General features: G+C 40.1%; 1 protein-coding gene across 3 annotated transcripts in view; it reads left to right on the forward strand.

Moving 5' to 3' along the window:
• The window catches only part of LOC143804368 (protein phosphatase 1B), a 29589-nt gene extending 21552 nt beyond the window's left edge, over positions 1–8037 (forward strand). Inside the window, exon 5 of one of the 3 annotated variants that reach the window (XM_077282399.1) lies at positions 6899–8037. In XM_077282399.1, coding sequence (XP_077138514.1) covers positions 6899–6928 — 30 coding nt within the window. In that variant the 3' untranslated portion in view covers positions 6929–8037. Of the gene's footprint in view, positions 1–2111; positions 3374–6898 lie in introns of those variants that run through there. The other 2 variants (XM_077282400.1, XM_077282398.1) reach the window with 2 other exon arrangements.
• The last annotated feature ends 10598 nt before the right edge of the window (positions 8038–18635 follow it).

The following is an 18635-nucleotide window of genomic DNA, read 5'->3' on the forward strand; positions in this document are numbered from 1 at the left end:
ATCTATACATAGACAATTGTACTGTAGATGCTTGTACTGTATCACTGCCATGCATAGAAAAAAATCGCGGTCTCCTATAAACGCTGCCTTTCACAGGAGGATCATCATGACAAGCACGGAGGTCTTCAGTACACCCCTGCTGTCATGGCAGCCCATCAGCGCCCGAGATCATTTCACGGGCGGGACGATGGTCGTGTGGAATAATTCTCTCCCTGCTTGTTCATGTTAAAGGCAACTGTCAGAGATTGATGGCAGCATTTAACAAGTTAATGGCTGTGGGCGGAGCTCCGCTCCACCCCGCTGCTAAGGGCACATGATGGCTGATTAAATCCGCCATCATCTGATGGGAACAATGCAAGCTCGGCATGCAAGCCCACATCAAAGGCGGGAACACTACTTTTGGTGTACATGTACGTCAAAGGTCGTGAAGGGGTTAAACTGACAGTGGCATTTAAATGGTTTGGTAGCTGGTACACATGTACTACCGTCAATCAGCCCCACCTGTGGTGTGATTGAGGGTTGCCATTGCAGTCAGGAGCCTGCTGTATGCCCGTCACTCCATCTTGGTCCTCCTGCGAAGCCTCTGCCTTAATTGGAGATTTTCAATGTTACTGTATACTGTACAATAGCTGAATATACGGTAGTACAAACTATCAAGTCATGTTCAAGGCCCCTAAGGAGTTAAAAAAATTATTTCAAATCTTTAATTGATATATTTTTTTAATTCTTTACTTCCAATTCTTCCCAATTGAAAAATATAGGAATTAAAAGTATCAACATATTTGGTAATTAAAGGCATTTTCCAGGTTCAGTAAGCCATTGTCCGCAGGTGCAGAGTTCAGTGTGGAATAAACTTGCTCTCCCCGGGCTCAGCGTGGTCTCTGCACATCGATGTAAATGGTACTAGACACTGAGCTCAGTCATTTGGCTGCATCTGTGTCTCTATACGATGTCATCACCGCAGTCAAGAGGCGAGAACAGCAGAGACTCTGTGTTGGACCGGAGGTGGGTAAGTAGAGCTCAGTTTGTTCTTCTTTCTTCTCTGAATTGTGCCTGGAGACAATGGCTTACTGAAAGTAGAAAACCCCTTTTAACTCGAACCATAGACCTCGGAAAACAAAATTAAACAATCGCTGCTCCTCCAAAAAAGCGGTAAAGAGCAATCAAAAGTACTAGTGAATCCATTTTCGATTGGAATGCAAAAAACAAGCCCTCACAAATGTCCATCAACAGAAAATACCTTGCGGGTCTCAGAAAATGGCAAAATGTTTTTGTTTGTGTTTTTTTTTTTTTTTTTTTTTTTTTTTTAAACAAAGGTCAAAAATTTTTTGACCACTCAAATAATTAAAAAACCCACATGTTTAGTATTTCCAGAATTATTCCTGCTTGGAGGATCCTATTTGTTAATCATTTTTTCAGGTATATTGAACAAAGCGAGATACAAATGCAAAAAGCATCGGAGGAATTGCGTTTACCACATCACCCCAATTGGATTTTTTTTGGTACTTTTCAATACACTACATGGTAAAATAGATTGTCATCCAAATCTACAACTCGTCTCTGGAAAGAACGAGCCCTCATCTGACAAGGTTCACGACAAAAAGAAACTTATGAATCTGGGAAGAAGAGGGGGGAAATAAAAAGCTTAAATGCAAAAATGAAAATTGTCTGAGCCCTGAAGGGGGTTTAACATTGTGTGTATTTACGCGGGTCTCTATCACTGTTCCCCATTCTGTAGGGTCGAGACTGCTGACACTGTAAGACTCTTTGCTGTATGTACACCAACAATGGCTCATGTGCCAGTACAGGATGAAGTCAGCCATATAATGTTACCTCCCATTTATGTATGAGAGAGAATGGTTCCTAAATGCATTAGTCAATGTATATTTTCCTCTCACATCCGCATACTATCGTTTTCCATGTATGCTTAGTTGTAGCTAATAACGTATTACATTAACTGCTTGTATGATGTGATTGATCTAAGACTTGCTGGTGAAGCGGTAATCCATGTTTAGGTTGTGTTTTGATAGATATATATATATATATATATATAATTTTATAATTTTTTTTTTTTTTTAACTTACTGACTGGGGTCTTTAATCTAAAATAAGGGCCCTACTGGAACAGCGGACAATGCAGCGAATGGGAAGTTGGTGGAAGCTCTCAGGGAGCTGAGGATTAATCATAGGGGAAATTGCCGTCAACTCCTGGAGGAAATGCTGAGTAGTTACAGGCTAGGTAAAATGCAGGGCGAAGAGTCCTCTGCCGCCGGATCTCCAGAATCTCCTGCTTCTGATGGTGCGGCCAGCGACACAGTAACTGGAAGCCACACTCCTGTGGAATAGTGTGCACGGCATGATTCGCTTCCCCCTCTTACATAGTAAATCTGCATGCGAGGTTGTGTCAAAGTGAACACAATGGAAGATTTTAGTCTGCATCACTCCCCACAGGCTGTGTCCATCCCTTGCTTAAAGTTTTTTCCTTTTTTTTTTTTTTTTTTAGGCTGGCTTTTTCTTAACTTCTTTACTAAAATATAAAGTCAGGTGTGAAACGTTAACCACTAGTGATGAGCGAGTGTACTCGTTGCTCGGGTTTCCCCGAGCACGCTCGGGTGACCGCCGAGTATTTGACTGCTCGGAGATTGTTTTCATCACGGCAGGTGAATGATTTACAGCTACTAGCCTGCTTGATTACATGTGGGGATTCTCTAGCAACCAGTAAACCCCCACATGTACTCAGCCTGGCTAGTAGCTGTAAGTCATTCAGCTGCCGTGATGAAAACTAAATCTCCGAGCAGTCATAAATACTCAGAGGTCACCCGAGCATGCTGGGGAAAACCCGAGCAAGGAATACACTGGCTCATCACTATTACCCACCCATCTCCCATAGGACTCGTCTGCTACCTTTGCTAAGAAAAGTTACCATTTTTAGTTGATTTTATGCCGACTTGGATGCAAGTTTTCTTAGTTGTTTTTTGTAGTATTCAGCGCTTCCATTTAAGCTTTCTGATCCTTTGTAGACTGCTTCTTTTTCTTTGTTCAAGTGGGGAGGAGAAAGTACAGGAATCCTGTACAGGCATGATACTTACTGGTATCCTGCAGTGTTTGTTGGAGTTTCAGATAGTTGGTAGTTCCTTTAAAAAAATAAAATAAAATTCAACACCTCCTTCTAAGTATTGCACCAATTATAATGCCATCTGTCCTTCTTGGAAGGTGGAGATATTAGTAAGGACCTTTATCATAATGTTACTCTTCTTTTTATGTACTGGATTTGTACTCTGATTTATTGTAGACTGTTGGTATGAATGTCATTTTTATCTCTTGTAGATGACCCTTTGTTCTAACTGCAATCAATAAAGTAATTGCTCCAGTGGTTTACAGTTTCTTTCTTTGTAACCCATTCTTGTAGCCATAGTCACCTGTTTAACAGTCACTATCTACATATTAAAGAGACTGTCAGCACAGACTGACTGTTCAAACAAGGCGCAGGCGCTCGGTGCTTTCTGGCGGTGTCAATTATTTATATACACCTTTCCACCTGCTTGTCTTCCCTCAATCTTCATCCTCCCTCTTCTCTGACAGCTCTGGCTTCATTCAACCCCTGGCAAAAATTATGGAATCACCAGCCTTGGAGGATGTTCATTCAGTTTTTTTATTTTGTAGAAAAATAGCCGATCACAGACATGGCACAAAACTAAAGTAATTTCAAATGGCAACTTTCTGGCTTTAAGAAACACTAAAAGAAATCAAGAACAAAAAATGTGGTAATGAGTAATAGTTATGTTTTTTAACCAAGCATAGGGAAAAAATTATGGAATCACCCTATAAATTTTAATTCCCAAAACTAACACCATTTCCTTTAGGCGGTTTCTTACAGTTCGGTCACAGAAGTTGACGCCAGTTTCCTCCCATTCGTTCCTCATTTGTTTTGTTGTGCATTTCCTGTTTTGGAGACATATTGATTTAAGTTTCTGGTCTTGACGCTTTGATGTCTTCCTTGGTCTACCAGTATGTTTGCCTTTAACAACCTTCCCATGTTTGTATTTGGTCCAGATTTTAGACACAGCTGACTGAACGAGAAACATCTTTTGCAACATTGTGTGGTGATTTACCCTCTCTTAAGAGTTTGATAATCCTCTCCTTCATTTCAATTGACATCTCTCGTGTTGGAGCCATGACTCATGTCAGTCCACTTGGTGCAACAGCTCTCCAAGGTGTGATCACTGCTTTTTAGATGCAGACTAACGAGCAGATCTAATTTGATGCAGGTGTTAATTTGGGAATTAAAATTTATAGGGTAATTCCATCATTTTTTTAAATTTTTTAATTTTTTTTTCCCCTCAGAATCGAGTGAGTCCATAATTTTTCCCCTTTGCTTGGTTGAAAAAAGTAACCATTACTGACTGCATTTTTTGTTCTTGATTTCTTTTAGTGTTTCTTAAAGCCAGAAAGTTGCCATTTGAAATGACTTTAGTTTTGTGCCATGTCTGTGATCTGCTTTTTTTTCTACAAAATTAAACTGAATGAACATCCTCCAAGGTCGGTGATTCCATAATTTTTGCCAGGGATTGTAGTCGGAAGGGAGGAGATAGATGGAAAGCATGCAGGTGGAAAGGTGTAGTTAAATGATTGGCTCTGCCGTGAAGCACTGAGCTCCTGTACTTGGTTTGAAAATTAATTTGGTGCTGACAGAGTACCTTTAAAGGGACTGCACGCACAGAATGACTGTTCAAACCAAGTACAGGAGCTCAGTTCACCCTTGCTGAACACTTTCCCACCTACTTGCTGTGTGTTTGAACAGTCTTTTTGTGCCGTCAGTTAGTAAGACTGACCGGTACAAAGGGGTATCCCCATCATGTAATGTCATGATGCATTGCCTCGTGGACCCCACTGGTTATGAAGGGACAGAGGCCCCTTAGCCTTTTATCTGCACACTTGCCCGTCCAGTCTCTTGATGTGAAGAGATCTGCAACATGGCTCTAGTGAAGTTAATGGGACGGTGCTGCAGCACCTGAACGATGGGTGGTTGGGGACACACTGTGAAGGAACTGCAATGCTTAGAGATTGTCCAGGACTTCGGGAGGCTGAGTATCATCAGCACCCAAGAATTAACTACTACACAATGTACAGATGGCTGTGCTGGCTCTGTACACTGTGTACATCCATCCGCTGAAGGAGCTGGCGAGAACGGATTTTTGGTAGTGCTGCGTGCCAGATCCCAACGAAAAAATAGAATAAGTAATCCTTAGGTAAGCCCAACTATAAGCATAAATCGTGGACAACCCTTAGAACACTGGCCCCTTCATTCTGAGAATCTATTGGCAGTAATCTTCCTAATATTAATATGCCATCACCAGTTGGGAAAACCGCCATATATAACTCCCACCTTATTGGACCTCATATGTGAAGAGATGCAGTTGTGCAGTGACGTTGTCAAGTTTGGTGCACTTGTCCTACTGATTAGTGTCCGTTAGCAGCACTTGTCAACTGTTCAACGTTTACCATGCAAATTGCACCACGCAGCGTTTAGTTGGGCATTGCCCCACAATGAATGTCAGATCAAGAGAGTCTGTCCTCCATAAAATGACTCTTCAAGCCAAGCACAGGTGCTCAGTGCACCCACTGTTTGGCCAAACAGTTCAGTGTACCCTTTCTCCTCGTTTTTCATCTGTTTCTGCCCCCCTTTAGCTCCTGCAATGCCAAACAATGTACAAAAAAAAAAAGGAAAAAAACTGCACTATTCGTAACTCACACAACTTAAAAGGATAACTGCACACACCTCGCAATTATTCAGGCTTAACCAAATGCAAGATTGTTATGAAACTTCAGAGAGCAGAAAGGCGGCACTCTGTTCCAGAAAGTGTGTTTTTTTTTTTGTTTTTTTTTTTTGCAGAATCATTAAAAATGGATGCAGGAGAATGCAGGTGCAAGAGATGGACGGCCGATTCTCACATACAGATGCTTCAACAAGTGTTTGGACCTGTGCGTGCTAAACGGCCGTCGTCCATCTCTTGCACCTGCAGTCTTTCATCCATATTTTAATGATTCTGAAAACTTTTTTTTTCTTGGACAGTGTGCCTCCTTTCCTCTCTGAAGTTTCCAGCAATGCCAGAGCTGTCAATCAATGAAGAGAGGGTCGTGATAAATGGGAAAACAAGTAGATGGTAATCTGCACCGAACTGATGGACTATGACTGGTTGGGACTGATGGACTATGACTGGTTGGGACTGATGGACTATGACTGGTTGGGTCTGATGGACTCTGACTGGTTGGGTCTGATGGACTCTGACTGGTTGGGTCTGATGGACTCTGGCTGGTTGGGTCTGATGGACTCTGGCTGGTTGGGTCTGATGGACTCTGGCTGGTTGGGTCTGATGGACTCTGGCTGGTTGGGTCTGATGGACTCTGGCTGGTTGGGTCTGATGGACTCTGGCTGGTTGGGTCTGATGGACTCTGGCTGGTTGGGTCTGATGGACTCTGACTGGTTGGGTCTGATGGACTCTGGCTGGTTGGGTCTGATGGACTCTGGCTGGTTGGGTCTGATGGACTATGGCTGGTTGGGTCTGATGGACTATGGCTGGTTGGGTCTGATGGACTATGGCTGGTTGGGTCTGATGGACTATGGCTGGTTGGGTCTGATGGACTATGGCTGGTTGGGTCTGATGGACTATGGCTGGTTGGGTCTGATGGACTATGGCTGGCTGGGTCTGATGGACTATGACTGGTTGGAACAATCATTTTGTGCCTCCCTTTATTCAGCCAATTAGAATTTCTTACATAGTAATGTCATATCTTATCTGATGAGGCTCACGTCTAAGTTCACTGCAAACTCTGCAAAAATAAGTCATGCTTTTTGTTTTTTTGTGTTTCTTTTTTTTTTTTTTTTTTTTTTCCTGTAGGGTGCTGGTGATCTAGAAGACCCATGGTAGCCTTTCAGAACTCCTTATGTTTTGGTCTGGACTAAAGGGGGAAAAAAACTTAAAAATCACGGTTCTCTTCAAACCAACAAAGAGATTCTGGTGGAGCGTCAGCTATGTAATAATAAAAAAAATTATAAAAAAAAAAAACACAAATGGTCAAAACGAGAAATGATTAGTATTTTGCACCATTTATCGGTTTGTTTTATAACATTGTCACACTTTAGCAGTATTTTTCTTTTTGCCAGCCTCAGGATTTCTGATCACGTCTCAGCAACATTACTCCTTAACACTTACAACTGGAGGGCCCTGCGGTGCATCGTCTTGCCGGGCACCTTTGGTGCTAAAGAGCTTAGGAAGAAATCTGATGCCTCATGCAGTTTATTAGATGTATCGAGGTGCATGTCGTTTGTACATTTAAAGGTGCAGCACTTCCAAACTAAACTCCACACGCATGTAAAACACTTAATTGTATGAGACATTACTTTTTTTTTTTTTTCATGATTGAGTTTAGTTGTTTGAAAGAAATGTTATACTATTGCCTTTGATTCCCTCCCCAAAATTATAATTTTCAAAGATCTGATTACCATTTTGATTTTTGTTGTGGGAGCCCTTGTCCTTACTTTTTTGGTACCTTCACATCAATTGAAAAGCCAACAGCTGGCTTCTATTCTGGAACTGATCACTCAAAGTGAGGACAGCCCTGCCACAATTTCAGGGTATATATATATATATTATTTTTTTAAAAGCTAAAACCCAAGCCTCATTTTATAATGTATATTTGTGATTTTTGTTCAAGTGGAGTTCTAGGTTTATTTTTTACCTCTCTGGTTTCATTGTAACATGGTAGCACTGTGTAATATGGATATAGTTTCTTTCTTTCCCCCTTCCTTTTCAGAGCTCAACTTACCAATTTGAAATGACTATATATAAATATAGATATAAAACAAATAATCTATTTTAAATCTTAGCAAATACAGATATTTTCATGAATTTTTTTTTTCCATTTTCAAAGCAATGGGCATGGTACAAGAGTGGCTGTTGTTAGGTACTTGAATATCGTCTTATTCTATTTTTGCAATAACCTTGACTTTTTTTTATTTTTATTCGAGTTGTGCATCTCCGACATACTGTCAACTGTTGAACGTGGAGTAAAAGTATTTATCTAAGAAAGGAGAAAAAAAAAAAGAAAAAATATTGGAGAAGAAACAAGGAGTGTATAGATTGATTTACATGCTGTGGATGCCTTTTGTTTTTCTCAGCAAGAATGTTCCATTCTCATGTTTTGAACCAAGTTCTCTTCTGTTTTGTGTGGTTTTTGTTTTTACAGAAAATTTATGGTATTCTCTTGTAACTGATACCTTGCTGAAATTTTGGAAATCTATTTACATACTGGTACATATAGATCGGTTCTGCCAATATCTACTTTAATTTCCTGTCTTTATTCCTGTGTGTTTTATTGTCTTAGGAATTATTGCTACCATATTTTTATTTATTCATTCATTAGATTTTAGGTCTGTAAGTTTAAGTGTTCTCCATAATAATGCAGAGTTCTACTTGTCCGTTGGCTGGGCTTTTTGTTTTTTTATTTTTTTTTTATTTTTTTCCTCTTTCCCTTCCTTCTAGTTTTATTTGGGGAGAAAAAAATGCAGAGAAGATTGATAAGTGTCCACTCTGGTCCAAATGTACAACTTCCAGTACCACATTGTGATGTTTCATACAATACAGTGAACATAACCAACTTGTTACATTCAATAAAGAATTGGTAAAACTGTGTTGTCTGTGGTTTTTCTTTCTTTTTCCTTCTTCTGTTTTCTGCCATTATATTTGCAAAGTTCTGTGGGTCGACAGTAATTCCTTTCAATGGATGTTTTAAAGGGCCACCCTAGCATTTTATTGCACCACTAGAGTGGTGCCTTAACCCCTGCCTGACATTTGCAGTATATACCGTATAGGTCATGGTCGGGAAGCACTTACTGATCGATGCAGTATATAGAAGTCATGGTGTTCTCCTGCACATAGGAGGCTGTGTGCAGGCAATTGCTGCCGGGTGTCAGCTGATTCTGATAGCTGACATCCTGCACTTAGTGCTGGTGCCCTCATTGAATGAATCTAGAAAAATATTGCAAGAACTCCTGTTTTTTTTTTTTTTTTTTTTCTCTCCAAACATGACATGGCATCCACTCTTGATTCTAGCTATTTTTGCTTTTAAAAAAAGTCAAAAGGTGCTCCTTCCCTTCTGAGCTCTGCATGCGCCCAAACAGTAGTTTTCTCCCATATCTGGCGTATCGGCGTATTCGGGAGAAATTGCAAAACAAATTTTGGGGTTCATTTTCTCCTGATACCTTTTGTGAAAGTAAAAAATTTGGAGCTAAAGTAAAAATTTTTGAAAGTAAAATGCTAATTTTTGCTTCCACATTCTATTCCTATGAAGCACCTGAAGGGTTAATAAACTTCTTGAATATGGTTTTGATGGCTGCTGTTTTTAGAATCATGTCACTTTTGGGTATTTTCTGTCTTATAGTCCCCTCAAAGTCACTTCAAATGTGATGTGGTCTCTGAAAAAATGGTTTTGTAAATTTTGTTGGAAAAATGAGAAATTGCTGATCATCTTTGAACCCTTCTAACTTCCTAAGGGAAAAAAAAAAAAAAGTTAGGTTTAAAAAATGGAGATGTAAAGAATATGTATGGTAAATGTTGCCTATTAATTATTTTGTTTGGTATAATTATCAGATCTAAGGTCATAAAAATTTAAATTTGAAAACTGCTAATTTAAAAAATTAACTAAAAAAATTCAGATTTTCGATATTTTCATATATATGCAAATCATATTTACCACTAACATAAAATACGTCATTAAAAAAACATTCTCCAAATCAGTCGAAGCGTTCTAGAGTTATTACCAGATAAAATGACGCTGGTCATATTTCAAAAATGTTGGCCTGGTCATTAAAGTAAAAATTAGCTTCGTCAATAAAGGGTTAAAAGTACTTAGACTTAACTCCTCAAGAATAGCAGTCTAGAACCAGGGGGCGAAGGTCCAGCGGTAGGAGGAGGTGGTGGAGCTGAATGTGGCGGTGTACTTGTACAGACACAGCGGCAGAGTATAATTATTTTTTAGGCCCACTATTCATACAGACGTGACTTATTATTTTAAGGCCCACTACTCATACAGACATGGCTGCAGAGTACACAGACTAACATTGGTCCATGTGCGATGTTTTGTTAGATTGCACTTGGACCAATAATATAGTCGTCTGAACAATCCCTTTGTGTATCGTTATTAATGGTAAAATACTCAACATGCGTGATGCTGCTAAACAAAAAGGCTTTCTCATTGCCTATAACGGGAAACGTTCTGCGGCTATGCACTCTGTCATCAAATGTCTACATTTTAATTGCTTAGGCTTATTTTTGTTATGTATTTGTATGGTTAATTGAGTTTTTTTTCTTGGGCAAGAGACCATGTGCAAATAAGCAGACTTCATCATTCATGTGCAAATTAATAAAGAGATAGGATGTGAAAAAAATACATCAATTTAAAGCTCATTCCTTTTTTTTTTTTTTTTTTTTTTAAAGTATAACTCATTAAGTCAGTAGCTTTGGGTCCTCCTCTTGATTTTGTGTTGTGCAGTACAACGGGTTGCTGATTGTTTCCATGATTGGTCATTTATAATATAATGACAAATCCTCTAACAACGATAAATACTTCTACTCTGCCACCATGACACATCCATTAATGGCTTCTAAGTGGCCTTTCTTACAATCTAGGTGTTCTCCCTGGACTTAAAGGGGTCCAAATCTCACCAACTGAAGAAAGGGGTGCCTGGAACTGCCCAATCACAGCCAAATATCCAGGACTGTGCCAGCTAATGGGTGTAGGTACCCTCTTATTATAATTTTGGAAAACTGCTTTATTGAGGATCTGTGCTCAAAGCGCAGACCTTGGCCATAATTAGAACATTACTATGCTAGTATTACCCTGTTACCTTTCATTTTAATAAAGCCTTTTGTGTTAAGTCTCACCTCGTGAGATGGATCCACTAACCGGTATGTCAGGATGAACACACAGATTTAGGGTAATGGCACAGTGACAAACACCTCAATAACTGGAGGTGTAGGACAGCAAGCGGAGCAGGAAACAGCAGAAGCCATAGAGCCAGGAGTGTAGACAAACCGGAAAGTAGATGAAGTGTTAAATAGAAAGTCTGAACGAGGATGTAGATGCAGGTTGAAGAAATATAGGATCTCACAAGGATAACTGCTGTGTAATGTGAGCAGTCTCATCTGTTCGTAATGCTTATAGCAGATGATCAGCAGGTCTGAGGAGCAGTAGATTCAAATTGTAAAGTCTGTAGAGATGATTACAGCCATAGGAACTGGATGCTGGTTTCTATAAAACAAACAGCAACTGAACACAACACTAAGGGTGCTTTCACACTAGCGTCGCACGACGCACGTCGCAATGCGTCGTTTTGGAGAAAAAACCGCATCCTGCAAAATTGCCTGCTGGATGCGTTTTTTTCTCCATACACTTGCATTAGCGATGGATTGCCACATGTTGCATCCGCCGTGTGACGGATGCGTCGTGTTATGTGGCGGACCGTCGGCACAAAAAAAGTTACATGTAACGTTTTTTTTGTGCGTCGTGTCTGCCATTTCCAACCGCGCATGCGCGGCCGGAACTCTCCCACTCCGGACATCACAATGGGGCAGCGGATGCGTTATAAAACTGCATCCGCTGCCCCCGTTGTGTTTTTTTTCCACACTATATGTCGGCACGTCGTACCACGCTAGTGTGAAAGTAGCCTAACTGATCACATTGCTGGTCATTATGTAGACACATAGATGTGTTAGACCTTGGGTGATGTCACTGGAGTATACAAGGCAACTTGTTAAAACCTGATGTGGAGCACAGCAAATGGCAGTGGTCACAGTGCAAGATAGCAGAGTCCAGCCCTGAAGCCGAGACTGATGCATAGTACTCTGGGGGCAGGGTCATCCCTTTTTCTATTATCAAAATAAAGTAACGTTTCTCCTTATGGAGAGTGACATGTTAAGCATGCCGAGATGAGGAGTCTTAAAGCTGCAATGCTCCTCTGGGAAATATGCAAATTGTCTCTTCAGAGAGAAAGAGGACTAGAACTCTAGTGCCACCTATAGGAAGTAGCAATCCTAAAAGTCCATGTCGGATGTTTAACAAGCCTTTTCACATGACTTAGGATAAAAGCCAAACCAGAATCTCAATTTGCAGACACTGTTTCAGGGCACTGCCTCTCATCAGTGTAAAGTGTGAGATCTGGTTTGGATGTGTGAGAGGCGTCTGACCCTGATGCAAGTAGTAACGCTTCTCATTATGGAGAGTGACATGTTAAGCATGCCGGGATGAGGAGACTTAAAGCCGCAGTGCTCCTCTGGGAAATATGCAAATATCCTAAATCATTTGACAAGGCCAATAGGGGGTGTCACACCAAGGGTTAATCTAGCTCCCCTCTCAGTCCAGCATTCAACCTCTGTCCTATGCTGTAATGGGAGCATAAATCACACACCGACCCAGGCCACACACCCGCTCATACACGCTGCCACCACTCACCGAAACATGGGCGATGAGTCCCGGAAATATTACTAATACTGTCTACCACTCATAAGGCTCACACACCTTAGGCTATGGATTCTTTAGAACATACAAGGTTCAACTGTTAAAGTTTATGCTTTAATACAAAAAGGTTCAGTGCTTACAGTAAAGAAAAAGGTATAAAAATATAATAACAAGACATACAACTATGTAAAACAGTATAAAATAAACAGGAGAAAACTTACAGAAATAGTTTGTAGTCTGCTTCTGCTCCCTGAGGGTAGGATGAATATAGACTGGATCACATCAACTTTCCATGCTGCACTCACATGTGAACAATTTTGAATGTATACAAGCCAAATTTATAGAGTCACCCTGGAGGTCAGGTTTCTAGACCAGCCCCTCAAGTTGATATTCTAATTGCTTGTTTTTGATTGGACCACGGCGGCTCCCCCAATGAATATATTATTTTCTCTGAGATTCTTTGTGTAAAGCTTCCCACAGATAGTGTCAGGCTGTAATTGGCATCTCTCTTCAAAGAGCTAGGAGGTGTCAAATGTTCCCTTTCTTCTTCTGTCAAATGATCCCTTTCTTCTGTCTCCAATCTCCCCAGGGGGTCTAGCACGACCTCCTGGTGAGATTGGAGACAGAAGTCTGCTGTCTCAGGAAAATACATATTAACACCTGGGGGAGACCTGCAGCCTTCGGGACAGATGTTAAAATTATTACTAGTCACACAATAAACCTATACATAGTTCACTGTGCACATATATGTATTTATACATATTTCACTACAGGTGGCACTAGAGTTCTAGTCCTCTCTGAAGAGACTATTTGCATATTTCCCAGAGGAGCATTGCAGCTTTAAGTCTCCTCATCTCGGCATGCTTAACATGTCACTCTCCGTAAGGAGAAATGTTACTACTAGGATCACAGTCAGACCCCTCAGCACAGCCAAACTAGATCTCACACTTTGCACTGATGAGGGGCACAGTGTTTGCAAACTGAGATTCTGGTTTTGGCTGTTATCCTAAGTCATGTGACAAGGCTCGTTAAAGGGCCGACATTGACTTTTAGGATTGCTACTTCCAATAGGTGGCACTAGAGTTCTAACATCAAAATAAAGCAATTTCTAAAAGTTTTAGGCCTTTTTTGCATTAAAGTTTTGGCGAAGAGTGCGATGGAGCAATTCATTTTCAAAAAAGTAGCAGAGCTAGCCGAGATTGGTGTAAAAGAAGCCAAATGCTGCAAATTTGTTTGTGCAAATACTAATCTCACAAAAATTTAGCAAAATTTCAAACAGATTTACGCTATGATTTTGGCAAAAACTATTTATTGAATCCGGGCATTAGCCTTTTTTGAAGGCTTAGTGACCAGGGTGTAAATTGAAAATATTTATAGATTTCTTTTTAATATAGACAGTGACTTAGGAAATGAAAGGAACTGATGCTGTATTAAGTCCAGTGGAAGTCGTGACAGGGCAATGTATGACTTCTATTCTTGGTGTTCCTAGCATTGTGCAACATTAAGGCTATGTGCACACGTTCAGGAATTCTTGCAGAAAATTCCTGAGGAAAACCTGAAATTTTCTGCAAGAAATCTGCTAGAAAACCGCATGCGTTTTTTGCGCGTATTTACCGCGTTTTTGATGCGTTTTTTCCAGACATTTCCCAATGCATTTTAAGTGGGAAATCCGCAAAAAAAACGCAAAATTAATGAACATGCTGCGTTTTTTACCGCGATGCGTTTTTACCGCGGAAAAAAACGCATCATGTGTACAAAAAGTGCAGAATTCATTAAAAATGATAGGATGCATAATATAAGCAGATTATTTGCGGTTTTATAGCTTTTTTATAGGGAAAAACCGCGAAAAAACCGCGAATAATCTGCAACGTGTGAACACAGCCTTAAAGGCCCTACAGTATACGGCATAACAAAACAAAAAACACACACCAAAGTTGTTTCTTTTTTTTAAATTGAAGCCCTTCAAAATTAGTCACTTTCTTAAGATACATTCCATTTAAATGTTAAAATTAAAACAAAGAAGTTGGCAGTCTGGAAATAAGTACATGATCCGGGAAGGATTTCCTTTCTGCTTGGTTTTCCTTTCTAGAGGCCAAATTTTTTGGTGGAAAAATATCCGACACATGGATCAATCATCTTTGGTCATTATTAGCAATGAAACAAGTTGTACAGAATTTGAGAAATATGGCGGCTTTCTTTCATAATAATCTTTGAATGGGTTTCTGTTGAGGCGTATGAAGATAACCTGAAAATGCAGACACAGCCCCTAAACGGGCATGGCACTGGTTTTGGAAGAAATAATTATAGTTTTCTAATCCTTTATAGCGGAGAAAAGAATATATTTCCAAGGGTCATCTTTAATGTAAGTACATAATAAAATTAAATGGCATAGCACCGAGTCCAAAGCATCATAAATTCTTCAGATAAAAAGAGAAAACATGCAGCCATAAAGCATGCCAGGCGTTTCACAGAACAGTATCATAAAGTGAATGGACTCTGTGATTCCGACAAGAACAGAAATCTATTGAATCAGGGTTTACAGCAGCAGTTTTCATGCTACAATACAGTCCTTGTCATATACCTTACATATCGTTATTGTATACGATGATTGTGTTCAGGTACACAGGCTATAGGCAACTTTACCACTTAAGGAGCACGAGATATTTTTTGTTGCCATCGCTCATTTGTAAACACAGTACTTAAAGGTTATATCCAGGACTTTACAAAAAAAAAAAAAGCACCTAAGCATTAATGGTATGTGCACACGTCAGGATTTCTTGCAGAAATTTCCTGAAGAAAACCGGAAATTTTCTGCAAGAAATCCGCATATTTTTTTTTTGCGTTTTTACCCTGTTTTTTTCGGGTTTTTTTTTAGCATTTTGCAAGCGTAATTAGCTTGCAGAATGCTAAAGTTTTCCAAGCGATCTGTAGCATCGCTTGGAAAACTGATTGACAGGTTGAACACACTTGTCAAACATAGTGTTTGACAAGTGTGACCAACTTTTTACTATAGATGCAGCTTATGCAGCATCAATAGTAAAAGATAGAATGTTTAAAAATAATAAAAATGGTTATACTCACCTGCACAAGAAATGCGGAATACACTGAAAATAATGGGAGGCATATGTAAGCGTTTATTTCGCGTTTTTATCACGTTTTTATAGCGAAAAAACGCGAAAAATACTGAATGTGTGCACATGGCCTAACAGGCAGGTAGTTGCTACTTACCTTCCTGTTTTACCAGGCACCGTTCTTCCCTGACACAGAGTGACAAGACCAAACAAGGTCATAAAAAATTCCTTATAAATTACAGGTGAGACACAAAAACACAGACAGAGGTGGACAAACCTGGAAAAATAAAGAGAATAAAATCCAAATACAATTGTATATATCAGGTAAGGAATGCTAAACATGTAACAAACCACAGGGTGGCACGGTTTACTCAATATAAACCAGCACTATGCGGCAGATTGTAGCAGAAAATATATCCTGTATAGCGGGACATACCCATCAAAAAAGCCTAGGAGTACAGTACAGACCAAAGTTTGGAAGCACCTCATTTAAAGATTTTTCTGTATTTACATGACTATGAAAATTATACATTCACACTGAAGGCATCAAAACTATGAATTAACACATGTGGAATTATATACGTAACAAAAAAGTGTGAAACAACTGAAATTATGTCTTATATTCTAGGTTCTTCAAAGTAGCCACCTTTTGCTTTGATGACTGCTTTGCACACTCTTGGCATTCTCTTGATGAGCTTCAAGAGGTAGTCGCCGGGAATGGTTTTCACTTCACGGGTGTGCCCTGTCAGGTTTAATAAGTGGGATTCCGTGCCTTATAAATGGGGTTGGAACCATCAGTTGTGCTGTGCACAAGTCTGGTGGATACACAGCTGATAGTCCTGAATAAACTGTAAGAATTTGTGTTATGGCAAGAAAAAAAGCAGCTAAGTAAAGAAAAACGAGTGGCCATCATTACTTTAAGAAATGAAGGTCAGTCAGTCCGAAAAATTGGGAAAACTTTGAAAGTGTCCACAAGTGCAGTGGCAAAAACCATAAAGTGCTACATAGAAACTGGCTCACATGAGGACCGCCCCAGGAAAGGAAGACCAAGAGTCACCTCTGCTTCTGAGGATAAGTTTATCCGGGTCACCAGCCTCCAAAATCGCAGGTTAACAGCAGCTCAGATTAGAGACCAGGTCAATGCCACACAGAGTTCTAGCAGCAGACACATCTCTTCAACAACTGTTAAGAGGAGACTTTGTGCAGCAGGCCTTCATGGTAAAATAGCTGCTAGGAAACCACTGCTAAGGACAGGCAACAAGCAGAAGAGACTTGTTTGGGCTAAAGAACACAAGGAATGGACATTAGACCAGTGGAAATCTGTGCTTTGGTCTGATGAGTCCAAATTTGAGATCTTTGGTTCCAACCACCGTGTCTTTGTGCGACGCAGAAAAGGTGAACGGATGGACTCTACATGCCTGGTTCCCACCGTGAAGCATGGAGGAGGAGGTGTGATTTTGTGGGGGTGCTTTGCTGGTGACACTGTTGGGGATTTATTCAAAATTGAAGGCATAATGAACCAGCATGGCTACCACAGCATCTTGTAGCGGCATGCTATTCCATCCGGTTTGCATTTAGTTGGACCATCATTTATTTTTCAACAGGACAATGACCCCAAACACACCTCCAGGCTGTGTAAGGGCTATTTGACCAAGAAGGAGAGTGATGGGGTGCTACGCCAGATGACCTGGCCTCCACAGTCACCAGACCTGAACCCAATCGAGATGGTTTGGGGTGAGCTGGACCGCAGAGTGAAGGCAAAAGGGCCAACAAGTGCTAAGCATCTCTGGGAACTCCTTCAAGATTGTTGGAAGACCATTCCCGGTGACTACCTCTTGAAGCTCATCAAAGGAATGCCAAGAGTGTGAAAAGCAGTCATCACAGCAAAAGGTGGCTACTTTGAAGAACCTAGAATATAAGACATAATTTCAGTTGTTTCACACTTTTTTGTTAAGTATATAATTCCACGTGTTAATTCATAGTTTTGATGCCTTCAGTGTGAATGTACAATTTTCATAGTCATGGAAATACAGAAAAATCTTTAAATGAGAAGGTGTGTCCAAACTTTAGGTCTGTACTGTACATAGTAACTTTATGAAGGCACACACATTTCTAAAAGAGTAATCAACTGTAAGGCAGAAGGGAAATCCAGCGCATTTTACTCAATCCTTTTACAAATACATATTAGATAAAATGGAAATAAGAACATTCCTTACCAACAGGAATAGAGAGGAGCCAGGCGTCCACCACACGGACATGAAATTACTTCTATTAAAAGGTAACTTCAAATGTCAGAGACAGAAGAGTCTGGGAGTATAAACTCATGACATCCGTTGACAGACTCAGTGCAGGAATGAATGTGTCGCATGGATTTATGTCTCTAAATCAATTAAGGAATTTGCTCCTCAGACCATGTGGGGGCATCACAACACAGAACAAGACCCGAATCAGAGGACAATAAAACTTTCACACTCCTTATCTATGAACTGTTCCAATATTTATGGCCACAACTTTTTATCCCTCTTCCATAATGGTAGTTCTGCTTCACGTCACTTGTCTTATCTATTGCATTATTCCTGTGCTGTGTTGTGTACAAATATGTGATTCTTCAGATTTTGTATTAGTCTATGCCTGATGAAGAGACCTGAGTAGTCTCGAAAGCTTGAATTTGTCATCATCTTTTCAGTTAGCCATTAAAAGGTATCAGCCACTGAGGACTCTCAATTCTAAATATTTTTCTGACTATGATACAGAAATTATGAAGTGAGGTTTTTATCGATAGATAGGAAGTCATATTTTCAGAAACATCATGAAATGATGAACACAAAGCATGGTTTCACGGCGCTGGGCAATGGCCGGCGTGCCACCAAATGGTATCAGAAAAGCTGAGAATCTCATCATTTTCTGAGACACATCCTATGTTTCTCTGAAGTCCAGTCCTCTTATGACGTCACCAGAGGGGAGGTGTGTGTAACTTGGGCTAATAAAAAGGCAACGCCAATGATATTTGTTAAATGGCATGATGTCTTCCATTGCCATGTAGGAATTG

Source organism: Ranitomeya variabilis, chromosome 2 (genome assembly GCF_051348905.1).
Source record: "Ranitomeya variabilis isolate aRanVar5 chromosome 2, aRanVar5.hap1, whole genome shotgun sequence".
Lineage (NCBI taxonomy): Eukaryota > Metazoa > Chordata > Amphibia > Anura > Dendrobatidae > Ranitomeya > Ranitomeya variabilis.